We start from the raw sequence: 25,454 nt of genomic DNA, 5'->3' as shown, positions 1-25,454 counted from the left end.
TCATATAAAAATGCACATGTAAGTTTTCACAGCATCTTATGTATTCTAATATAAAAATTCACATTAGGCAAAAAGTGGAAGCAATCCAAATGTCCATCAACTGATAAATGGCTTAAAAAATGTGGTTTATCCAAGTATGCTGAAACAGATGAATCCTGAAAACACGCTAAGCGAAAGAAGCCAGACACAAAAGGCCACATATTGCAGGATTCCATTTATATGATATAGCCAGAAAGGCAAATTTATAAAGACAAAAAGCAGAATACTGGTTGCTAAGAGCTGTGGAGAAGCTTGGAAAAATGGGGATTGACTGTTTAATCAGGTTTCCCCTTTTTGGAGGGGACAGAAAGTTCTGGAGCTAGTGGTATTTTTGTTCTACAATAATGTGAATGCATTATAAACCACTAAATTGTATTAATTCCTAAGACAAATTTTATATTTGAATTACATCTTAATAAAGTGCTTTAAAGTAAAATTACATCAAATATTATGATATAATTTCTCTTTCATGATCTGAAAGCTAATTAAATCTTGTTGGACCTCAAGATCATAGGAACAAGAGTTATGATACTATTTTGTAAATAGAACAAAGTCAAGACAACTGTGAAATACAGGACTTCATATACAAAAGTCACTTTAAAAAAAACCAGTTACTGGTACTTCCAATTACTTGGAATCTGAATAAGCTAAATCAACTCTGAATGAATCATTCCACATTCTACCCATAAAAGATAAATCAATAGGTCACTATAAATTACAGCAACATGTCTATAATTAGGTAGTCAAATTACATCTATTTAATCTCACACAGATCATTAAACTTCACTGCGCCTCAGTTTCCTCAAGTGTAAGATGAGAATAAAACTGCTCCCTCATGGGCTTATTGGGGGAATTAAATGAAATTTATGTACAGGAAAAGTACTTTGAATAGTGTTTGGGACATAGAAATAACATTTAAATCTTAGCTAATAATATTTACAAAGCAGGGAAAGGTTTACAAGTCCACAAAGGATGAATTCGGACCACAAAATGTACCAGGATCTCAATTACATTTTGTGATTTTTGTGTCCATGTGCAAAATCCATTAGCCAGAAAAGGCACAGCTTTTGTATGCTTTACAGCACTTGATAAAATATAAAATTCATAAGCTAATACAGAAATGAAAGATCTTGAGATGGAATAGATTTCTCTAGAAAAGGTCACATAAAACCAACAACAACTGGTCACTTCACAAATACTGAACGATTCATTTGGTGTTCTTTAGCCTGGATTTCTTGCCTTTAAAGATTCTGGTTTGACCCCTAACAACAAACCAGGAAAGTTGCTTGTAACTCAGTAGTTCTCAAAACTACATGTACAGTGAAAAAGAACTACTAGTTTTAAAACCATGATCATGAAGAAAATTTCACAGAAAAAAGTTAATAGCTGTGTTGCAAAATCTTGTATCTCTGCATGAAAATGTACTCCTAAATAAATTATACCCTTTACAAACTTAAACAAATAGGTTCTATTAAAATTCCTATGAAAATATTTATGTAAAAAATCATAGTGTTCAAAAGAGGATTATCTGAAATAAGAAGGGAATGGAACTGAATTGTGTACCCCACAAAAATTTGCAAAGTGATGGTGTATTTGGAAGTGAGGCCTTGGCTGGGGCGGGGGTCATCAAGTACAGATGAAGTCATAAGGGTAGAGTTCTCAGGATGAGATTAGAGATACCGAAAAAGCCACCCTCTCGCCATCATGTGAGAACATAGCAAGAAGACAGCCATCTGAATGCCAGATCGGAACCCAGCCACACTGACATCCTGATTTGGACTTTACAGCCTCCATTACTGTGAGACCATATATTTCTGCTTAAGCCACATTCTGTCTATTGCATTTTGTTATGGCAGTGTGCAATGTCCATGACAGGTGGTGTACTTATAATTTCAATGTTTAAACACATAAAAGAAAATGATTCTAAACTTATTTTGCTAACTTCACCAGGCCCATGTAAACGCACGACGTGTGCAATTTTTTCCTTTTTCGGTGTGTGCAATGTTTTAAAATATAGGGTGTATCAGATTAAGTCACAGTTAGACATACATTATTTTCCTGACTACAACATAATTTCTCTTTAAGAGCATATATTAAGGTCTCATATTTTTCAAAAAGCTGCTTAAAAACAATTCTAGCTAAGCAATGGACAGACAGACATTACACTCATGGCTATGACATGTTGTAATTCACAACTTACAGACTCTTACCTTTTATATCTGCCTGAAACTGCTCTAGACGGCTCCTGTAAAGTAAAAATAATGACATATCAATTTGGATGTGTGTACAAGCACACAATTACAGATTATAGAACATAGCTGATAGTGAAGGTCTAATTTTGAAATAAATTAATTTGAAGCAATAACCATTAATTTTAAAAATCCACAATGCTGGTAACACAAAACAATACTTCACATCTGATTTTTCAGGAAAAAACAATCACTTAAATTTTTTTTTTAACTTGGTAGTATTTTAAAAGTCCCAAAACTAGCCTCATTCATCAATCAGTTAAACACTTTTGGAAGTCAATGAGCATTAAAAAAAAAACCACTATAATATATATGTATATATTATGATTATATATATATAAGCCATAACCATTATAAACATATACACATACAAATACCTACACACACATATATATATATACATCTATATATGAATCTGTATGTTTTTTAAGCTCCCAGTTTATTTTTAAAAAGTTACAATTCACCAAAGACATATAATGATAAATGCTTGTTTTTAAAGACAGGTAAGAATAAAAGGAAAAGTATTTATATTATAGTTTACATCATTCTTCATTTTTGTACATTGTATGCTTTCTCCTCTCGGGTGTGGTCCCCATGAAATTTCCACCACCAATTCACCCATGCACCATCACCAAAGTCCCTTGTGCTATTCCCACCCCTAGCTTGATCCTTCTCCCTCCTCCTCCTCTGTAGAAATGTCTCTGATTTATAGCTGCCTGTTGATTCTGATTTTTAATTTAGTATTACTCTTTTTAAAAGGAAAGTATTTTTAAGATGATTCTAATATACCAAAAAGAAAAGAAGTTTGCTTAAAGTTAACATTAACCATTAGGGTGGTGAAATTATTACCTTGCAACCAATGGAGAAGTTATTTTTTTGTTCAGGCTTTTGATACCTCAGACTTGAAATGTTTTTATAGTTTCACTTTAAATAAAATCAGTCAAAATTAAATAATGAGTCTTTTAAAAATAATGAGTCCTGATAATAACTTTTTTCCTAATTAATTGTTGAAAGTCTCCAAGAGAGACCCCACAACTGAAAAATTTCAGATCTGGTTAAAATAAGAGAATAAGTTCCCTTTATAAATTACCAGATTCTTGACTAAAACAGGAAATAATGTCTTCATGGTGCAATGTAGGCAAATAGTACAGCAAACCATACAGTTAAGATTTAGGTCTAAAGTCTGACCAGATTAGAGACTGTGAGACTATCGGTAAGTTATTCAACTTCTATCACTTCCAGTATTCTCATCTCTAAAAATAACAACAAAGTCAATTTTACTGGATTGTTGTGGATGTTAAATTATACAAGTGAGTAAAACAGCACAATGTTCTTAAAATAAGCAAATTTCATAGCTAAGACAAAAAAATATGGAAAAATGTTTACTTTTCTATGTAGAATTTTAGTAAATCGATCTTAATTATTCCAAAACAATAAATTCCCATTATAACAGCCTAAACCACTTATTTAAATATAGATTTATATCAATTTTTCTTGCCAGTGTCTCATGTTCTAAATAAAAGATAAACTTCCCAAAGAAACAGAAAATTTCAATATACTATTAGTAAGCGGAAAGAATCAGTCAAAAAAAAAAAACTTCCAACAAACAAAAGTTGAGAAACAGATGTCTTCAACTTGTGAATACTAACAGAAGAACTAATACCAATACTTCTCAAACACTTCTAAAAAAATAGAAAAGGGAACATTTCCAAACTCATTTTACTAAGTGAGCATTATCCTAACCAAACCAAAACTAGAAATGACACCACAAAAAAAAACTATAGGCAAATATCCCTGTTAAATATAGATGTGAAAATCCTCAACAAAATAGTGACTCAAACTCACAATATATTAAAAGGATTTATCCAGGGATGCAAGGATGGTTCAACATGTATAAATCAATCAACATGATACACCATATTAACAAAATAAAACATTAAAAATCACATGAGCATCTCAGAAAGCATTTGACAACATTCAACACTGTTTAAGATTTTAAAACTCTCAACAACTTGAGAAGGAATGTACTCAAAATAACTAGGCCATATGACAAGCCCACAACTAACATCATACTCAATGAAAATGTGAAAGATTCCTCTTAGATCAAAAAAAAAAAAACAAGGATGCAAAGTCTTCCCATTTTTATTCAACATAGCACTGAAGTCTTAGAGCATTTGGGTTAGAAAAAGAGGTGAGGGCCTCCCCGGTGGCGCAGCGGTTGAGCGCTGGGTTGCGAAGCTGCCCGCAGCCTCTGCAGTGCCGGTTAGATCCACAGCCGCTGGGCGAGCGGGCGAGCGTCCCACACAGCGTGCAGACCTCTCCTGCAGCCCGCTGCACCCCTCAGCAGTGCACTTCGTCACTCTGCCTGTTCTACTCTCCGCTCTGGCTCTGGTGAATTCTCTCACCTTCCCGTGCCTCTGACTGTACCCAGTGCTTGTATAAATAAATAAATAAATCTTTTTTTTTTTTTTTTTTTTTTAAAAAAAGGCTTTTTAAAGAACGAAAAAGAGGTGAAAGATATCCAAATAGGAAAGGAAGATGTAAAGCTCTCACTATTTGCAAATGACATACTATATACAGAACACGCTAAAGCTACCAAAAAACTGTTAGAAATAAGCAATATATTCATAAAGAGAAATTAAGAAAATAATTTATAATTGCATCAAAAAAGAATAAAATACTTAGGAATAAACTTAACCAAAGAGTTGTGAAAGACCTACACAATGAAAACTGTAAGACACTGATCAACTATCTTAGAAGACATAGATAAATGGAAAGATATTCTGTGCTCATGGTTTAAAAGAAGTTTTAAAATATCCATACTACCCAAAGTAATCTGTAGATTCAATACAATCCCTTATCAAAACCCCAATAGTATTTTCCACAGAAAGAGAATGAACAATCCTAAAAATTTATATGGCACTACAAGGGACCCCAAAGAGCCAAGAAAAGCTTGAAAAAGAGAAACAAAACTGGAAGCATCCAGCTCCCTGATTTCAAAATCTAGAGTGATCAAAAGGGTATTGCAATTAAAAAAAAAAAAAAAAAACAGAACACAATGGACAAATTTACAAGTCAAGAGGATCATGAAAATAGGCTCAATATCACTAATAATTAGGGAAATGAAAATCAAAGCAACAATGAGCTTCTTCACAGTGAAAGAAACTATCATTAAAATAAAAAGACACCCTACTGAAAATAATCCTCACATCATACATCCATACATCCATCTGACAGGACCTGATAACTAAGGTCTACAAAGAACTCATACAACTCAAGAAAAAGAAAACAACCCAATCAAAAAATGTGTGAAAGAATTAAATATAGTCAATAAACAGAACTACTATATGAACTAGCAATTCACTTCTAGGTATTTATCCAAGAAAATTGAAAACAATTAAGAGACATGTTCCTCTCCAAGAAAATGTGGTATTTAAACACAGTGGAATATCATTCAGCCATGAAAAGGAATGAAATACTGCCATTTGCAAAAACAATGATGGACCTTGAGGGCATTATGCTAAGTGAAATAAGTAAGAGAAAGATAAATATTGTATGACTTTATTTACCTGTAGAATCTAAAAAAAAAAAGCCAAGCTCACAAATGACAATAGGCTAGTGGTTGCCAGAGATAAGGGAATGGGGTGGGAATAGGAGGGATGGGGTGGATTATGAGTGAAACTTTACAAATTTACCATTAAAAATAAATTGTCATGGGTACATTATTTATATCATTGTGACTTCAATTAATAATACTGTATGGGGCCTCCCCGGTGGCGCAGCGGTTGAGCACTGGGTTGCGAAGCTGCCCGCGGCCTCGGCGGCGCCGGTTCGATCCCCGGCTGCTCCCCGGTCACCAGCGAGGGTCCCACATGGCGCGCAGACCTCTCCTGCCGCCCGCTGCTCCCCTCAGCAGTGTACTTCGGTCCTTCTGCCTGCTCTGCTTCCCGCTCTGGCTCTGGTGAATTCTCTCACCCTCCCGCACTTCTGACTGTACCCAGTGCATGTATAAACAAAAACAAACAAACAAATAAATAAATAAATAAATAAACATGCCTCTATAAAAAAAAAAAAAAAATAATACTGTATGGTAGGGCCTCCCCTGATGGCACAGCAGTTGAGAGCTGGGCTGCAAAGCTGCCTGCAGCCTCTGAGGTGCCGGTTCGATCCCCGGCCGCCAACAAGGGTCCCACATGGCGTACAGACCTCTCCTGCCGCACCCACTGCCCCCTCGGCAGTGTACTTCGGTCCTTCTGCCTGTTCTGTTCCCCGCTCTGGCTCTAGTGATTCTCACCCTCCCACACTTCTGACTGTACCCAGTGCTTGTATAAATAAATAAATAAATCTTCAAAAAAAAAAAAAAACTGTATAGTATATTTGAAAGTTGTAAAAAGAATGACTCTAAAAGGTCTTCATTATAAGAAGATAAATTTTGCAACTATATATGATTATGGATGTTAAGTGGACTTGTTGTGATTTACAATAGATAGAAATATATGGAAATACTGAAACATTATGCTATGCAACTAAAACCAGTTTAGGGTTGTATGTTAATATACCTCAAAATTTTTCATTGAAAACACTTGTCAAAAGCACACACACAGTTTGCCACACACACAGTTTGTTTCCCCTTTCCCACTCAAACACAGTATATAGTAATATATGTATTTATATACAGCAAATATATGCTCAAATAGTATATAGTAAATATATGTTGACTTTGTATCCAAAAAAAACACTACTTGGGAATTAATCACTTGCAGGAAGTAACCAAATGACAGGACACTAGAAGTGCAGGTGTGTGGGGGTGAGAGGGCATAGGAGTTGACCCCTTAACAGGATTACCTCCGGTGAAGCCATGCTTAAAGAGTTGGTTCAAAGACATTTAACCCTCCCCTGTGCACTGGCTGTTGTTACAGCAGGGACAGTAACTACAGCCAAGAAACTAAACTTTAAAGAGTTTCTTATCTGCCGGTTATTAAAGCAGCAGCACCTAAAGATAAAGCACAAGAATCTTTGTACTTTGTACACCAAACTTAAAACTGATCTCCCACTTAAAAGAGTATGATATCTCTAGAGAATAACAAAGAAAATACTTTATAAAATCTAACTTTTAAATTCTTTATGAGCCCTAACAAAAATGTATAATCTAAACAGAAAAATATAAACTTATGTATATCCAATCAAAGTACATTTTATTGAATACAGACAAAAACAGTCTCATAAGGAACTTTTTTCCCTAGGATTTCACAAACAGTTGTCAAGTAACATTGTATGAAGGCTTTCTTTTATGAAATTCTCTAATCTTATAGCATATGAACTAAAACTATGCATATACCATAAATGTCTAAAAATGCATTAGAAAAATGCTAATAATGCTGTAAGTTCAAAAACAACACATCTCTCTAATTTTGATTATAACTGAAATACTCCAAAATGTGATATCAGCTTAATAATCCAGATTCCTTTTTACTGGAATGAAATAGAACCATTAAATGTCTGATTTATTGACTTCTAGGTTACCAATACATCAAATGAACAAACTACCAATAACAACATACAATATTTCTTAGGCTGAATATAAGCATTTTCCCTAATAGAGTAAAACTCTGATAATACAGTTTTAGAGTAGAATTTTACTAAATACAGAAATGTGAAATGGGTGTTTTCAACACTATTAAACTACGGTGGCAATATACTATATAACTTTATACTTTTACATAGCTGTGAATGATTTAAAGTCAGTAAGACAAGTTTCTACTTACAAATACTAACAGGAAGTTCTAGAATACCAATTTTCCACATTTTTTATTTTTAAACAACCAGTCACAAACTATATCTCAATAAATTTCACACAGTATTTTCTATACAGCTAGCTTAGTACGTTTGACCTCTGACATTATTGATCAAGTCAATCCATGACCAAGAGTAAACAACTGAAATTTAAGTTTAATTCTATACAAGTAATAATAGATTCTGAATCAGACAATACTCAAGCTAATTCTTTACTGACAGATTTTGAGTATGGTCTTTTTATTAGATTATACATTTTCTAACTAAATGTTATTTCACAATGATTCTAGTAAGTGAATTACATACCTTAATGGAATGTTCCCCAAAAGGTAAACTATATTATATTAGTAGAAACTGAGAGCATTAATAGCCTGCTTTTCAGGAAATAATAAAAATGAGAGTGGAAATAAACAAAATAGAAATTTAAAAAAAGACAACCAAAAAGATCAATGAGATGAAGAGTTGGTTTGTTGGAAAAAAAAAAAAAAATCAACAAAACTGACAAACCACTGGCCAGACTTAAAACAGCAACAAAACACTCAAATAAAATAAGAATTGAAAAGGTGAAGTTTCAGAAATACAAAAGATTCTAAGAGACTACTATGAACATCTGCATGGATAAATCATTTGCACTGCACAACCTCCCAAGATTTTATCATGAAGAAACAGAAAACCTGAACAAAATAATAAGTGACTGAAGAGTAATCAAAAAGCTCCCAAAAAAAAAAGTCCAGGAGCAGATCTCTTCACTAGTAAATTCTGATATACAGTCAAAGGAAGGAAGATCTAATACTCATCCTTCTCAAATTTGTCCAAAAAATTGGAAAGGAGGCAATGCTTCCTAAATCTTTTTATACAAAATCAGAAAAGGACATCACAAAAAAAAAAAAAAAAATTTGCAGGCCAGTATCTCTGATGAACATAGATGCAAAAATCTTCAACAAAATATTAGCAAACCAAATTCAACAATACATCACAAAGATCAAACACCATGATGGTTAGATTTATTCCAGTGATTCCAGGATAAGAGAAAGGAAGAGAACAATAACCATTGACAATGGCATCAAAAAGAATGAAATACCTAAGCATAAATTTAATAAAAGTAATGAATTGCCTGTAAGACCTTACTGAAGAAACTGGATAGAAAAAATGACAGAAAAAAAATGAATATATTCCATTCTCACAGATTGGAAGGTGACCATTGTTAAATGGTTTTAACCATTGCTGAAAGTATATGTTAAGCAAGATACATATGCAATGCAAACCCCTTTAAGATCCCACTGGCATTCTCTTCATAGAGACAGGAAAAAAAAAAATCCTACAATTTGTACAGAACCGCAAAGACCTCAAATAGACAAAACAATTCTGAGGAAAAAGAACTAAAACAGAGATACTATGCTTCCTGACTTTAAACTACACTACAAAGCTACAGTAATCAAAGCAGTAAGGTATTAGAATCAAGACAGGCAGACAAAGGGAGTAGAATCTAGAGACCAAAAATAATACCACACATATATGGGAAACTAATATATGAAAAAGGAGTCAAGTACATAAATTGGATGTTCTTGAATAAAGGATGCTGCAAACACTGCATAGTCACATGCAGAGAAAAATGAAATAAGACCAGTTACATCACCACAAGCAAAATCAATTCAAAACGAATTAAAGGGCCTCCCCTGGTGGCACAGGCAGTTGAGTGCAGCGCTGTGAGGCTGTCCGCAGCCTCTGCAGCGCTAGTTCAATCCCGGCCAGCCAGCGAGAATCCCACATGGCAAAGCAGACCTCTCTTGCCTTGCCCACTGCTCCCCTCAGCAGTGTATTTCGGTCAGTCTGCCTGTTCTGTTACCTGCTCTGTCTCTGGTGAATTCTCTCACCCTCCTGCGCTTCTGGCCTGTACCCCAGTTCTTGTATGCATGAATAAATAAATCTTTAAAAAAAAATGAATTAAAGGCTTGAATATAAGAACTGAAACCATAAAAACATAGGTGACAAGCTCAACCTTTGAGATTTCTTTTTTTTTAAAGATTTATTATTTATTTATTTGTTTGTTTATACATACAAGCACTGGGTACAGTCAGAAGTGCGGGAAGGTGAGAGAATTCACCAGAGCGGGGAGCAGAGCAGGCAGAAGGACCGAAGTACACTGCTGAGGGGAGCAGTGGGCGGCAGGAGAGGTCTGCGCGCCATGTGGGACCCTCCTTTGGTGGCCAGGGAGCAGCCGGGGATTGAACTGGTGCTGCAGAGGCTGCGGGCAGCTTCGCAACCCAGCGCTCAACCGCTGCGCCACCGGGGAGGCCCCAACCTTTGAGATTTCTTTGTGGATTCATCTCCAACAGCAAGGAAACAAACAAGAATATAAACAAATGGGACTATGAGAAACTAAAAGGCTTCTCCATAGCAAATAGAATCCTTAAAATGAAAAAGCTTACTGAATGGGACAAGATGTTTGCAAACCATGTATCACACAAGTGGTCAATAAGCAAAATATATAACAATTCACATAATTGAAGAACAAAACAACGTACAACTCAAGCAGTTAGAAAAGCTATTCTCAAATGTCAAACGGCAATAATTAGTGAGGACATGGAGAAAAAGAAACCCTAGTGTAAAGTTTACGGGGATGTAAATTGTGGAAAATAGGGTGGAGAGCCCTCAAAAAATTAAAAATTTACTATGGAAAATAGGGTGGAGGGCCCTCAAAAAATTAAAAATTAAAGTACCATATGATATATTAATAGTAATTCCACTTCTAGTTATTTCTCCAAAGATTATACAAACAAATTTTAAAAGATATGTGCATCCCTATGGTCACTGAAGCATTATTCACAAAAGAAATCAAACAAAGTCCAATTGACAGATGAATGATACAGAGATGTGGCATATGTACACAATGGAATACTGCTCCAATTTTTTTAAAAAGGATGAACTTGCCATTTGCAACAACATAAATGAAAGTTAAGAGGATTACGCCAAGTGAAATAAGTCAAAAGAGAAAAATTAATGTATGATTTCCCTCATTTGTGGAATATAAAGAAACAAAGCAAATCATCAAAAACAAACTCTTAGATTCTGACAACAGAATGGTGGTTACCAGAGGACAGGGTGTGAATAAGTAAAGGAATGCTATTGGTTGATGATGGACAGACAGTAGACACTATGTAACATTTTGTGGCTGGTGCAGTGTGGCATGTAGAGTGAGGCTGCAGCTTACACCTGAAACTTACACAGTGCTGCAAATGAATTCTACCAAAAGTTCAGCAGTGAATTAGTGCCTATCCTACACAAACTCTTTCAAAAAATTGAAAAAGAAGGAATACTACCAAATACGGTCTACGAAGCCAACATTACACTAATACCAAAACCCAACAAAGACAGCACAAAAAAAGAAAACTACAGGCCAATCTCCCTAATGAACGCTGATGCAAAAATCCTCAACAAAATCTTTGCCAACAGAATCCAACAATGCATCCATAAGATAATTCACCACAACCAAGTAGGATTTATTCCAGGGACACAAGGATGGTTCAACATCCAAAAATCAATCGATGTAATCCAACACACCAACAAAAAGAAATATAAAAACCCTATGATAATATCCATAGATGCTGAGAAAGCATTCAACAAAGTACAACACTCATTTATGATAAAGGCCCTTGAAATTCTCGGGATACAAGGAACTTATCGCAACATCATAAAGGTCATCTATGACAAGCCCACAGCCAATATCATTCTCAATGGTGAAAAGCTGAACGCATTCCCATTAAGATCTGGAACAAGACAAGGATGTCCACTCTCACCACTCTTTTCAATATAATACTGGAAGTCCTAGCCAGAGCAATAAGACAAGAGAAAGACATACAAGGAATCCAAATAGGCAAGGAAGAAGTCAAACTATCACTATTTGCAGACGATATGATAATATACATAGAGAACCCCAAAAACTCCACAGAAAAACTAATTAAACTAATCAATCACTTCAGTAAAGTGGCAGGATACAAAATCAACGCACAAAAATCAATAGCCTTCCTATACACAAACAATAAATCTGAAGAAGAAGAAATCAAAAAAACTATCCCTTTTATTACCAAAACAAAAAAAATCTAATACTTGGGAATAAACCTAACAAAAGAGGTGAAAGACCTATACAAAGAAAACTATAAAACACTGTTAAAAGAAATAGAAATAGACACAAAGAAATGGAAAGACATCCCATGGATGTCCATCCATGCTCATAGATCGGAAGAATTAACATTATCAAAATGGCCATCCTACCAAAAGCAATCTACAGATTCAATGCTATTCCAATTCAAATTTCAATGTCATTCTTCAAAGAAATAGAAAAAATATTGATGAAATTCATATGGAGCCACCAAAAACCCCGAATAGCCAAAACCCTTCTGGAAAAAAAAAAAGAAGGGAATGGAGGCATCACTTGCCCAGATTTCAAACTATACTACAAAGCCATAATAACCAAAACTGCATGGTATTGGAACTAGAACAGACACATGGACCAATGGAACTGAATAGAAAACCCAGAAATAAACCCACAGATGTATGGTCAACTAATATTTGACAAAGGAGCAAAGAATATGCCCTCGAGCATAGAAAGTTTGTTCAATAAATGGTGCTAGGAAAACTGGGTCGCTACATGCAAAAGAATGAAAGTTGACTACTACCTCACACCATGCACAAAAACCAACTCAAAATGGATTAAAGAACTAGATATAAGACCTGAAACCATAAAATATATAGAAGGAAATATAGGCGAAACACTACATGACATGCACCTCAAAGACATCTTCACAGACGCATCACCCAAAGCAGTGATAGTGAAGGCAAAGATAAACAGCTGGGACTACATCAAATTAAAGAGCTTCTGCACAGCAAAAGAGACAATAACAAAAACAAAGAGAAACCCCACCGACTGGGAGAACATTTTTGCACACAACATTAACGATAAAGGACTGATCACAAAAATCTACAAAGAGCTGATGAAACTCAACAAAAACAAAGAAAATAATCCAGTCAAAAAATGTGAAGAAGAGCTAAAAAGAAACTTCTCCAAAGAGGAAATACAAATGGCCGACAGGCATATGAAAAAATGTTCAAACGTCACTTGCAATCAGGGAAATGCAAATCAAAACTACAATGAGATACCATCTTACACCAGTGAGAATGGCACATATTTAAAAAAGTAGCAACAACAAATTGTTGGTGAGGTTGTGGAGAAAAAGGAACTCTCCTGCACTGCTGGTAGGAGTGCAAACTGGTCCAACCACTATGGAAATCTGTGTGGAGATTCCTCAACCTACTAAAGATAGAGCTTCCATATGAGCCAGCAAGTCCTCTCCTAGGTATTTACCCAAAGGACACAGAAACATCAATTCCAAAGAGCACCTGCACCCCAATGTTTATAGCAGCACTATTTACAATAGCTAAGCTTTGGAAACAACCCAAATGCCCAAAAACAGATGACTGGATCAAGAAGATGTGGTACATATACACCATGGAATATTACTCAGCATTCAAAAAAGATAAACACATGCAATTTGCAGCAACATTGATGGAGCTGGAAGGGATCATGCTCGGCGAAATAAGCCAGAAAGAAAAAGAAAAATACCAGATGGTCTCACTCATAGCAGGAATCTAGAAAACCTAAATAAGGGACCAGGAAAAAGAATAACTATAAGAAAGAAAAAATCAAAATCAACAAACAACTATGAACCAGAGACACACTATGGGGGTGGGGGGGAAGGAGGGTTTGGGGTGAAAATAAGGGGGTTGCAATTGTATGGGCAATATAAAAATAAAATTAAAAAAAAAAGAAACTTATACAGTGCTGTAAACCAATGTTATCTCAAAAATAAATAAATAAATGATTTCCAACTAGAGTGGCAACTTAATAAGTACTATAACAGAGTGGACAATTTCATTCTAAATCGGGGGGGGGGGGGAGGCAAGTAGAAATGCCAGTATCTGAAAATACTTGTAAAAAACAATTCAATGGCTAAGACTGATAATGGTCTTAAGTTTCAAAGACTATGTAACTAGACCTTCTAATAACACCAAAGTCTGTTATACAACTGATTTAAAACATACCTTTCCTGAAATAATATTCCTTATAATGCAATGGTTTATATTACTGAAGCAGTGAATAGACCAATGTAGAGCTTAGAAAATTTGGCAAGGCACAAACTTTTTTGTGTTAGCTTAAATAAAACATTCTTCTTCATTCAAGCTTAGAATGGTCAATAAGGAAATCCCATGAACACTTTTACAGGTGCAGTGCCAGATCAGAACTTGTAAAGTATAAACAAATATTTTTGTTTATAATAAAACAAAGCAAATGTGTAATAAGATCAGATAAATACAGAAAAATAATACTAAAGCTATTCAAATAAACTAGCAACAAAGCTATAGCCCTCGGTAAAATTACAGTATAACATGCTAACTGTGGCCCTTAGGACTAATTCAAAATATCAACATTGGAAAACGTGATGTAGCAAGAAGAGACATGGTTGAAGAACACATAAATCTGCATCACCCTGTCTCAAGGAACAGAAAAAGAGCTTTCTATCTGCATTTCCAAACCACTTCGATATAGTCTGCCTTCTCTGCCAAATGCCTTTTATCATAATCTTGAAAATTAAGATTTATAGCTCATCTTTTTTATCAATAACAGGAGTTGTATATACAGTTCAGAAATTCCTTTTAAGCAGTATCACAATGAAATGCATTTAAAAAGTCAAAACTGGAACTCTAAAATACAACTTAGTTTAAGATCTCAACCAAACCGCCACTGAAAATAAGATTAGATTTTATCATGATCATTTCCAAATTAGCTTATATGAAATGATTCTACAAAGTGATTTACTTTACACCAAAGCATCCAAATACTAACAACTTCCAATTTTCTGTGCCACAAGGACCCAGAACAGCTCATTTGAAACTTACATTTTATTTTAAAAAATACTTTATATTACACAGGAATATAGATGTTTCTGGCAAGTCACAATACTAAAATACTGTATTTTATTATTATGCTTAAACAGTTGATTTTTGTAGAAACTTCCTGTTCAACTCTCTATCTGCTATGTGATTCTTAGTAAATATCAACCTAAAGCAGAAACTTAAGAATTCTTACTTTTTTCAGAGCAAAAAGGTAAATCTTTTTCCTGATTATTTTTATAATTGATACTGTTTAAACTTGCTTAGTCAGTCAGCAAATTTTCATTGATCATGAACTCAGAACCAAACGAGGCTTACGTCAAAAAATCAGTGATCAGATTCGCTGAAAATAACTAAACGGAGCTGATGCAACCAAAGACTGAAAAAATTATTAACAATAGCTTAAAAATTATTGTTAAAGTAGCTAGTGACTTCCTGGTACTTTGAAATACTGGTGGCGTAAGCGGTTGAGCTCAGCGCTGTGAAGCTGTCCATGCCGGTTCGATCCCCACCTGCAGCGGAGATGTCCACACAGCACAGCAGACCTCTCCAGTCTCACCCGCTGCTCCCCTCAGCAGTCTGTCTGCCTGTTCTGTTCCCCACTCTGTCTCTGGTGAATCCTCTCACCCTCCCGAGCATCTGTCCTGTACCCTGGTTCTTGTATAAAATAAATCTTTAAAAAATAAATACTCACTTGAAGCAGATAGGAAGTGCCTGCATCTAATAAGCTCGCAGCTTCATTCTGCATCGTGTTCTGTTGCGTAATTGCATCTTCTCTTTTCCGCTCTTTCTGTCCTGCTTCATCATCTTCATATTCATCTAGGCACTGAAAGAAAGAATTGTTTCCATTATATTTTCACATACTATCGATAATGTTGTCATAGTTTGTAAAGATATATTTAGTAGCATTAAAAATATTTATGAATTCAGAAACTAATTTTCACAATATGGGTGTTCATTTCACCAATATAGACATCTAATTCTTACAAACAAAATTATCTGCTTAAAACCTGAACCTCCACATTCATACCCCTATCACCACATCTTTCCCCCAAGCTCTAACTACCAGTGTTAGTGTTTACTTAAAGGTAGGGATCGCACATTCTTTACCTTTTGTTCAACAAGTAAATAGACTGTGTCTACATTAAACTTTTGGAGAGTAGCCAAAGATAAAGCACAAACATAGAATTTATAGTCTGGTAGGAAAGGTAAGGTGGCATGCATGCACATACACTCACAACAATGATAAAGACCAGATTACCTGTGAGTATATGTAAGAATATTTTCACTTGGGAGGCAAGTCTTCTACAAAGACTCTATAGAAGAGCATATAATTTGAAGGATGGATATAGTATAATTTGGAACTGCAGATACAGAAAAACGAGACTTTCAGATGGTAAAAAAGCTTAAGCAGGGCCTCCCCGGTGGCGCAGCGGTTGAGCGCTGGGTTGCGAAGCTGCCCGCAGCCTCTGCAGTGCTGGTTCGATCCCCGGCTGCTCCCCGGCCACCGGAGGAGGGTCCCACATGGCATGCAGACCTCTCCTGCCACCCGCTGCTCCCCTCAGCAGTGTACTTCGGTCCTTCTGCCTGCTCTGCTCCCCGCTCCGGCTCTGGTGAATTCTCTCACCCTCCCGTGCTTCTGACTGTACCCAGTGCATGTATAAACAAAAACAAACAAATAAATAAATAAAACATGCCTCTATTAAAAAAAAAAAAAAAAGCTTAAGCAAAATTAACATCACCAACCATCTCCAGACATCTTATATGAAAAAACAAGACAACAAACAAAACAAAACTATATTCATTACACCCACTTGGAATGGGTGATCTGTTCATTCCTAACTAATACACTGCCTTTGAAAGACAAAAAATAATGTCTCTGAAGCCACTCTAAATACTAAAGATACCAAATGCACAGTATGGCAGAGAAGACAACAGGACTTTAAAAATGTACACAGTGAACATTAAGATTGAGGTCACTGTGTAAACCAAAAATGATCAGTCACTGAAGTATCTGGAATATGGTAAATAAGCAGCACATTCAAAGACAGAGGGTCCACAACAGGTGATATGAAAGAAAGCATCTGTCTGATATGGAATCCTAAGTTAAGCCAAGCTGCAGAACAGATGTTAGTGGAGTAAAGAAAAGGTAGACTCAGAGTCAAGAAAATGTTAGGGTACTCTCCTGTAATGCAATTGAAGGTATGTCTAGCTATCACCTGGCCCTCATCGTATCGCACTATGGGAACTGGTGCTTATGTCACCAGCACAAGAAAAATGGTGGTACTGTGGCTACGTCTACTGCTACTTCTACTGCTCTGAGTAACGAATCACCCTTGACTCCTCTAACAGAGGAGACAAGTGTCTTCTGCCAGGATCCATGAAACTAACATGTTAGCTTGCAAGGAGGGTAAGATCTCAGGATCTTCACAGTTCTTGACAAAGAAAGGTAAGGACTGGAAAAGCATACACTCTGATTACAAGGGAACATAAATAATAAGCCATTTAAGCACTCTGGGCTTTTCTTTACATAGTGCAGAAAGATATTACAGTGCTGAAATTCCCTGGAATGTAAATAAAACATGATCAAAACTGATTTTAGGAAAAGAAGATGAATACAGCAATTTGGGTACAGGTTCACAGGAACAGGGGCCAAAAGTAGAAAGACTAGTTAGACAACATATTAGGCAATTTAATCCTATGAAAAATGATATATCCTAGATGGAAACACGATCCATAAAAGAAATCTAGTAAATGGTACAAAAGTTTAAGAAATTAGTCATGATTTTAAAAAGAATCGCTTTTAACTCTTAAAAAAAATATCAAATCAATGCACTATCATGCTTAATAGGAAAACATCAAAATTTGAAAGCACAATCAAGACACTGACTGAACCTAAATCTAATTAAAACTCTACATTCAGCACTATGAAACTATCAGCAGCCACTGCAGCATGAGTTCGATGTCCCATCAGGGAGCTACCCACATGGCGCAGCAGACCTCTCCTGTCTTGAGGTCACTGCTCCCCCCAGCAGTGTATTTCAGTCAATCCACCTGTTCTGCTCCCCATTCTGTCTCTGGTGAATCCTCTCACCTCCCACACCTCTGGCCTATACCTCAGTTCTTGGATGTATAAATAAATAAATCTTTAAAAAAATAAAAATAAAAAAATATTATTAGTAATAGCAACTATTATCAGGCAAATATTTTCTAGGTGTCCAGGGTAGTGTAAAGTGTTACCATCTAGCACTCCGTATAGTTCTTAACAACAAAGACACTTTAGGATGTGTGTAGTACTTTAAAGGGATGAATGTTAGGATTATAATTAAGTAAGGGACTCCAGGACACAAAGTTGTTGAGAAGGGCAGTTAGAATGCCAACCTAAGCAGTCTGATTACAAATCCTAATTGCAATTTTCCACCTGCTGGGTACAACCTATTCATTAGTCATGAAATCCATTCAGTGCACTGCAACTCTAAAATTTTGTAAAGAAAATATAAAATATCAGTGAGCACTTTTATGTGAAATGTTTGTTTCAGATACTCTGTGTCTGGGTCACTTTGCAAAACACAGAATTACTAGGAGTTGCAACAAGAGTGGCTGCAACTTGACATATTCTTTGTAGTTAGATGAGGATTCTACATAGGCTCATCTGCTCTGCAGTTCTAAGTATAGGTAACTTAACTTTTCTTAAGACACTTGCTGAAAGAACTCTATCAGGTCTCACTTCCATTTTTACCTCAGTCATTGACAGTATACTCAACTTCCCTGGATTCTGTACTCCATACTCTCTGTACAATCCCTAATCTGATCCAATCAAGTATTCCTTGCTCCTTTCCAAATCATTCCATCATGCCCTCTGGTTTTGCTGCTAATTAATATTTTGCTCTCGCCTTAGCTACAGAATGAAACCTAGCTAGCTCCATGAAAAAGTCTTTTGCCTCTATATCTCTCTTTTTTTTTTTTTTTTTTTAAGATTTATTTATTTATTTATTTATACAAGCATTGGGTACAGTCAGAAGCAAGGGAGGGTGAGAGAATTCACCAGAGCCAGAGCGGGGAGCAGAACAGGCAGAAGGACCGAAGTACACTGCTGAGGGGAGCAGCGGGTGGCAGGAGAGGTCTACGCGCCATGTGGGACCCTCGCCCTGTGGCCGGGGATCAAACCGGCGCTGCATAGGCTGCAGGCAGCTTCGCAACCCAGTGCTCAACCACTGCGCCACCGGGGAGGCCCTGCCTCTATATCTCTCTTAACTGGAAACTATTTGTAGTTTTTTTTTTTAACTTTTTTTTAATTTTTTTTTAAAGATTTATTTATTTATTTATACAAGCACTGGGTACAGTCAGAAGCGCGGGAGGGTGAGAGAATTCACCAGAGCCAGAGTGGGGAGCAGAGCAGGCAGAAGGACCGAAGTACACTGCTGAGGGGAGCAACGGGCAACAGGAGAGGTCTGCGCGCCATGCGGGACCCTCCTCCGGTGGCCGGGAGCAGCTGGGGATCGAACCGGCGCTGCAGAGGCTGCGGGCAGCTTCGCAACACAGCGCTCAACCGCTGTGCCACCAGGGAGGCCCGGAAACTATTTTTTTTTTAACTTCGTTCCAGTCTGGTAGCAAGGTTAATGTCTCAGCATACCTCTCCAGAGAAAGCCTCTCCTTTGGTCGGATGTTCTAGCCTAGCAATTCTCGTTGAATTAATATCACCCCCTATAAGGCATAGAATTGTGCAGAGGTAATTCTGTTTAAATTGACAGAGTTAAAGGATGCTACCAGTTTATGGAGCAGAAACAAGGGATGGATGTCTTACAATTTGAAAACTTAATCCCTTTAAGAAAGAACTGATCCACATCCCATTCAAATATAGAAAGTAATACTGAAATCATGCAGGTCAAATCTATTTATAATTATCTGCACCTAACCACATTTTGCCTCTATAAACCAGAGAAGGGAGTTGTACAAGGCTTTAAAATATACTCAGATTTTTCCAGGAATACAACTACCCTATAAATTCAGAGAATGTGATATTCTGTTAGTAATCTTAATTTTTAAAGTTCCTCAATATTTTGGAAAGCATCATGAACAGCAAAACTAAGTGTGATATTTGAGTCACTAATAAATGTGCATTTCATTAATCTAAGAAAAGGTTTGAAATCCACTGTACCATGTTTTTAAAGTTTTATAACCTTGCCTGAGGCATCATCACTACAGCAACATTACCACAATACACCATACTTTTACTACCAACAAGGCATAAACATAGAACATATTCAATAAATATTTGCTAAATTAAATATTAGGGTGTGCGACAGAGACTAAACTTGACTAGACCAGTTTACCAGAGGACACCTCGACTAAGGAATTGGAACCTTAAGTCCTAAATACAAAGAAACCAAGCATCTTAATTTCTTGAACAAATATATTTTAATTTTTTTTTTCCAGAACCTCCCTCCACATATTTTAATATATAAATACCTCAGTCTATATAACATTTGCTTCTCCATAAGGCTTTAACATTAAGGAAAAAGCACATTTCTTCATATGAACAGAATAATCATATACGTATGGCTCTTTAAAAAGCATTTAACAGGGCCTGCCCTGGTGGTGCAGGTGGCTGAGCACAGCGCTGTGAAGCTGTCTACAGCCTCTGCAGAGCCAGTTCGAACGCGGCTGGCCAGCGAGGATCCCACATGACGCTGCAGACCTCTCCAGTCTCGCCCACTGCTCCCATCAGCAGTGTATTTCGTCAGTCTGCCTGTTCTGTTCCCTGCTCTGTCTCTGGTGAATCCTCTCACCCTCCCGCGCATCTGGCCTGTACCCCAGTTCTTGTATAAAATAAATAAATCTTTTTTAAAAAATAAATAAAAAGCATTTGACAGTCCTCCACATTTATAAAAAAATTAAGTAAACAGTATCAGCAAAACTTTTAGAGAAAAGAAAGAACCTGTATTTCGGATCACACAATTTTAAATCATGAATGTAGGTAAGTGCCTCTGCTTTCCAAAATGCAACTTATTATTTTCATGAAAGGTATTAAGGGAGTAAAGATAGATTCCACTCGTCTTCTTCATCAAAACTGGTCAAAACTATCAGTATTGCTGCTTCTTTCTGTGTCTCTCTCTCGTAATACACCCTTGGTGTTCATGCTCCATTAGTTCTTTACCTATTGGTAGCATATACAGCTGTCATCACTCTACCTCTGCTAACTTTTCTTGCCTTCCTTCCCCACTAACTCAAGAGGTTTACTGATAAACAAAACAAAATGAAACAAAACAAAAACTCCCCAGTATAACAAAAAGAAAAGTGAAATAAGAGCAAATGAATAAGCATCTCTTTATGAAAAAAAAGAGCAAAATGAAAAAGGACCTTTATCCTCTCATTAGACAGCTTTAAAAAAAAGCCACATATTTCTATTACAATGATTTTAAAATCTGCTTACATAAACACTGCCTTAAGCTAGAAATTTTGAGAAGTGGAGTAAATTAATATATGAATTTCCACAATTATTAAACATCATGATTAACTTTGTAAATTAGCAATCCATTTGATTATCATATTAAATTAGTTATACTTTTTAACAACTTGGTAACATACTAACAAATACTTGGATTTTGTGAACTTTTAAAGCTGCATTTGCAGTAAGAGTTAACTAGCCAAAAAAAAAAATTGTAAGGAATCTGCAAACCACCCTCCAAAAACAGTAAAATTAAAACAAATTTCATTCTTCTAAGATTTTAAAAGCACCTTCCCCACCATTAAAATTTTATACCAGTTCTATCATATACAGATACTGGATCGTGGTCGGTATTCAAACAAACTACTTTGTGCTGGGATCCCATCCGATCTCAATACTAAGCAGTATCAAGTTCCTAAAATAGCAACTTTCATTTTAGAGATGTAAAACTCTTGCCTTCAGTCATTTCAAATAATAATAACTGTAGTTGGGTACACTTATTAGTTACACAGAAAATTATAATTTCCTGATTGTAAAATCAATGTACATTGCCAAAAAAATTTAATAAAGAAAAAATACTTTAAATCATCCTTTATTCTAAACAACTTTTATCATGTTGTGAGAAATCCTCCCACTGAAATTTGTCTTTAATTCAGATAAATGTAGGCATTCTGTTCTAAGATCTACTGTTTTCACACAAAATTTTGGCAGTTGCATAGTATGGCAGCATTTCATGAATATAGCATGGTTTGTTAAATCATCTCTCTATCGTGAACATATAAGTTAAATAGGCTTCCAGATGAGTATCTGTGTAAATCTCTAATTTTTATGGCTCTTTAAACATGTTGTCAAATTTTCCTCCAGAAAGCTGCTCACTCATTTTAACTCTCTGCAAAAATATTAAGCAAATAATGGTTCACTGAATCCTAGTTATCAGGAGGAACTTGTGTTACCTTTTCATTTGGCTTTACGTATCTATCTATCTTTACCTTCTTCACTGATGTACTCTCTAAATTTTTATACTGATTTATCCATTTCCTTAGTTCTAAAAGCTCTTTATAAAGTTAAGGATGGTAACCTTCGACTTATCATATATCTGCTTATTATTCAGCTCTCCTTTTAAGTTTTCCTTTAGAAATTTTCATCCTGTGGTTGTATAATAAAATTTTTTGTCACATTAAGATGTAATACACAGGCCTCCCTTGGTGGCGCAGGCGTTGAGCGCAGCGCTGTGAAGCTGTCCGCAGCTTCTGCAGCGCCGGTTCGAAACTGGCCGGCCAGCCAGCGAGGGTCCCACATGGCGCGCAGACCTCTCCTGTCTCGCCCACTGCTCCCCTCAGCAGTGTATTTCATCAGTCTGCCTATTCTGTTCCCCACTCTGTCTCTGGTGAATCCTCTCACCCTCCCGTGCATCTGGACTATACCCTGGATCTTGTATAAATAAATCAATCTTTAAAAAAAAAAAAAGATGTAATACACGTATTTTCTTATTCTTACTACCTCATTTTTAACTTTTTCAATCATTTCATATTTAATCAGTGAGGCTAGAATCTAATTTGTTGTTTTTTAATCCAGAGCTGCAATACTGGGAGTGGCTGTGTAACAGTGATTCCTGGAGGAGTAAAGCACTCCTTCCCCCAGACCCAATTGCAGGGGACCTAAGTAACATGTCTCACCACCAATTCAAAATGCTATTTTTATTTTATATAACTATGCTTTTAGCTTAGTATTCTGTTCTACTGATTTATCTATGCTAATACCAGGCCATATTTTTATCATTATAAATAATACTGAGTTATACCTAGCAATTACCTTCATTATGATTCATTTTTAAGTTTTCTTGGCTTTTCCCAGTGAACATGATTTTCCAGGTGGAATAATTTCAATGCATTTAATTAATCTATAAATTACTTGGGGGAAAATTACTAACAACATTTATTAACTAATAGTAGTTGTTATATAGATTAGCAAATAGTTAAAATTGCTATGAAATTAAAGTAGCGATAGATTGCAGCTAGACATAGCAAACAGAATCTGCCTGGATTGAGAGGAACCCAAAGCAGTAAGGCAGGAGTAACAATATAACACCTAATTGTCTAATTCACAGTGTCATTCATGAAGTAGAAACTTTTTTTTTTTTAATAGAGGCATGTTTTTTATTTATTTGTTTGTTCGTTTGTTTATTTATACATGCACTGGGTATAGTCAGAAGCACGGGAGGGTGAGAGAATTCTCCAGAGCCAGAGCAGGGAGCAGAGCAGGCAGAAGGACCGAAGTACACTGCTGAGGGGAGCAGAGGGCGGCAGGAGAGGTCTGCGCGCCATATGGGACCCTCCTCTGGTGGCCGGGGAGCATCCGGGGATTGAACTGGCGCCGCAGAGGCCGCGGGCAGCTTCGCAACCCAGCGCTCAGCCGCTGCACCACCGGGGAGGCCCGAAGTAGAAACTTTTAAGAGGGTAAATAATCAAGAGTTTGATGTTGAGAGCTTGATATATTCATAGAAAAGAAAGGATCAAGGTACAGAGCAAAGGTTCCTACTGAAACCAGAGGGGAGAAGCTCAATCCAAATGCAAATAAATTAGTCCACATAGGCGAACAAAAACTGAGAGAGCTCACTGAGGGTTCTTTAATTTCCACTGAGAAGTTTACTGTGCTTGTATGCTGATAATCACAGGTAGAAATTTAGGATATGGTAATAAGTGTAAAGCAGACTAAAAGTTTAAAATCAATTTTGCACAAAATATGACTGAATGAGATAAAACTATGTAAAATATTTCCATACAAATACTAGTCTAACTCAGAATGAAAATCCTAAGACTTCAAAATGGCACTACCATACTGTAATATCAACTGTTGACAATTTAAAGCTTATTACGGCTATGAGTTCAATTCTACTATGAACATTTTCATCAATATTTTCAGCAAGTTTCAGTCTCCAGTACAGTGAGAAATAAATGCCTGTTCTTTAAAAGAAAATGTTTCCAGAAAGCCATATAATTATTTTTGGAATAAACATCGAGGAGGACCTTCCCATACCCTTAATTGTTCCAACAGATTAACTCAGAAGCAAGTTTTGACAAGCAAGACATTAACTGTGCAGTTATACCTAAACATAATATCTTTGCGAATATCATTCCATCAATATCTGTTTTGGTTCTTTTTATTTCTGTGTCTTCAAGAGTACTTATTCGTTCTTCCATTTCATCAATTCTGCTTTCATTGCTTTTCCCAGAATTCTTTAGTTCTTCCATTAATTCTTTGATCTCCTGCATTTCTTTTACTTCCCTCTTTAGGGACTCAATTTCATTCTTCTGATCGTTGATTATTTTTCCCTTATCATTGTTTTCCTTTATGACTTCTGTCAGTTTTTTAATCACGGCAATTTTAAATTCTCTTTCTGGAAGGCTCAGAAGTTCTTCCAAGTTACTGTCGTTGCAATCTGGGGGCTGGTTTTCTTTTTGTGGTGTGCTTTTTCTCTGGAGAGTTGCTAGGTTGCGTGTGGTTCTCCTCCTCCCTACTGTCTGTTTTCTAATTTGCCGTATGCGTTGGGACACTGTGTTGTTGGGACTGGCCGGCATCTTGGGTGGGCTTCTCTGCTCCCCTCTGGTTCCTCCAGGAGTCATCTGTCAGTTTCAAGCAGTCTTTACTGGAGAAAGGTCCCTGTTCTAAAATGCCGATGTGGGGACACACTCCCCTGTGCACCTGGTCTGCCCCGGCTGTGGGTGCTCGCTCTCCCTGTGGGCTCAGACTACTTGTTCGGAAGGGGCCCGGCGTGGGCTAACTCCCCAGCTGGCCACTAGCTCCTTCAGGAGCCTGTGCTGGCTTCAAGTCGCTAGGTGGCGCCAGAGATCTCTCCTAGAGCCCTTGGGGAGCTGGTTTTCCACCCCGTGGGACAGGGAGCAGAGCGGGGATGGTAGGGTACACCTCAACGATTTTGGGGTGCTGTGTCTGCCTTGTGCCCCACCGTCGTGGGGAAC

At 36.6% G+C, this 25,454-nt stretch overlaps 1 protein-coding gene across 1 annotated transcript in view; it reads right to left on the bottom strand.

Moving 5' to 3' along the window:
* The window catches only part of PAWR (pro-apoptotic WT1 regulator), an 84,714-nt gene that overhangs the window by 17,121 nt on the left and 42,139 nt on the right, over nt 1–25,454 (bottom strand). Inside the window, exons 2-3 of the mRNA XM_037513936.2 lie at nt 15,724–15,855; nt 2,250–2,284 (exon numbers count right to left, since the gene is read on the bottom strand). Coding sequence (XP_037369833.1) covers nt 2,250–2,284; nt 15,724–15,855 — 167 coding nt within the window. The remainder of the gene's footprint in view (nt 1–2,249; nt 2,285–15,723; nt 15,856–25,454) is intronic.

This window comes from Talpa occidentalis, unplaced genomic scaffold (genome assembly GCF_014898055.3).
Source record: "Talpa occidentalis isolate TD23 unplaced genomic scaffold, MPIMG_talOcc4v2.1 talOcc4.16, whole genome shotgun sequence".
In the NCBI taxonomy this organism is placed as follows: domain Eukaryota; kingdom Metazoa; phylum Chordata; class Mammalia; order Eulipotyphla; family Talpidae; genus Talpa; species Talpa occidentalis.
This window is presented reverse-complemented; position numbering and strand designations above follow the sequence as displayed.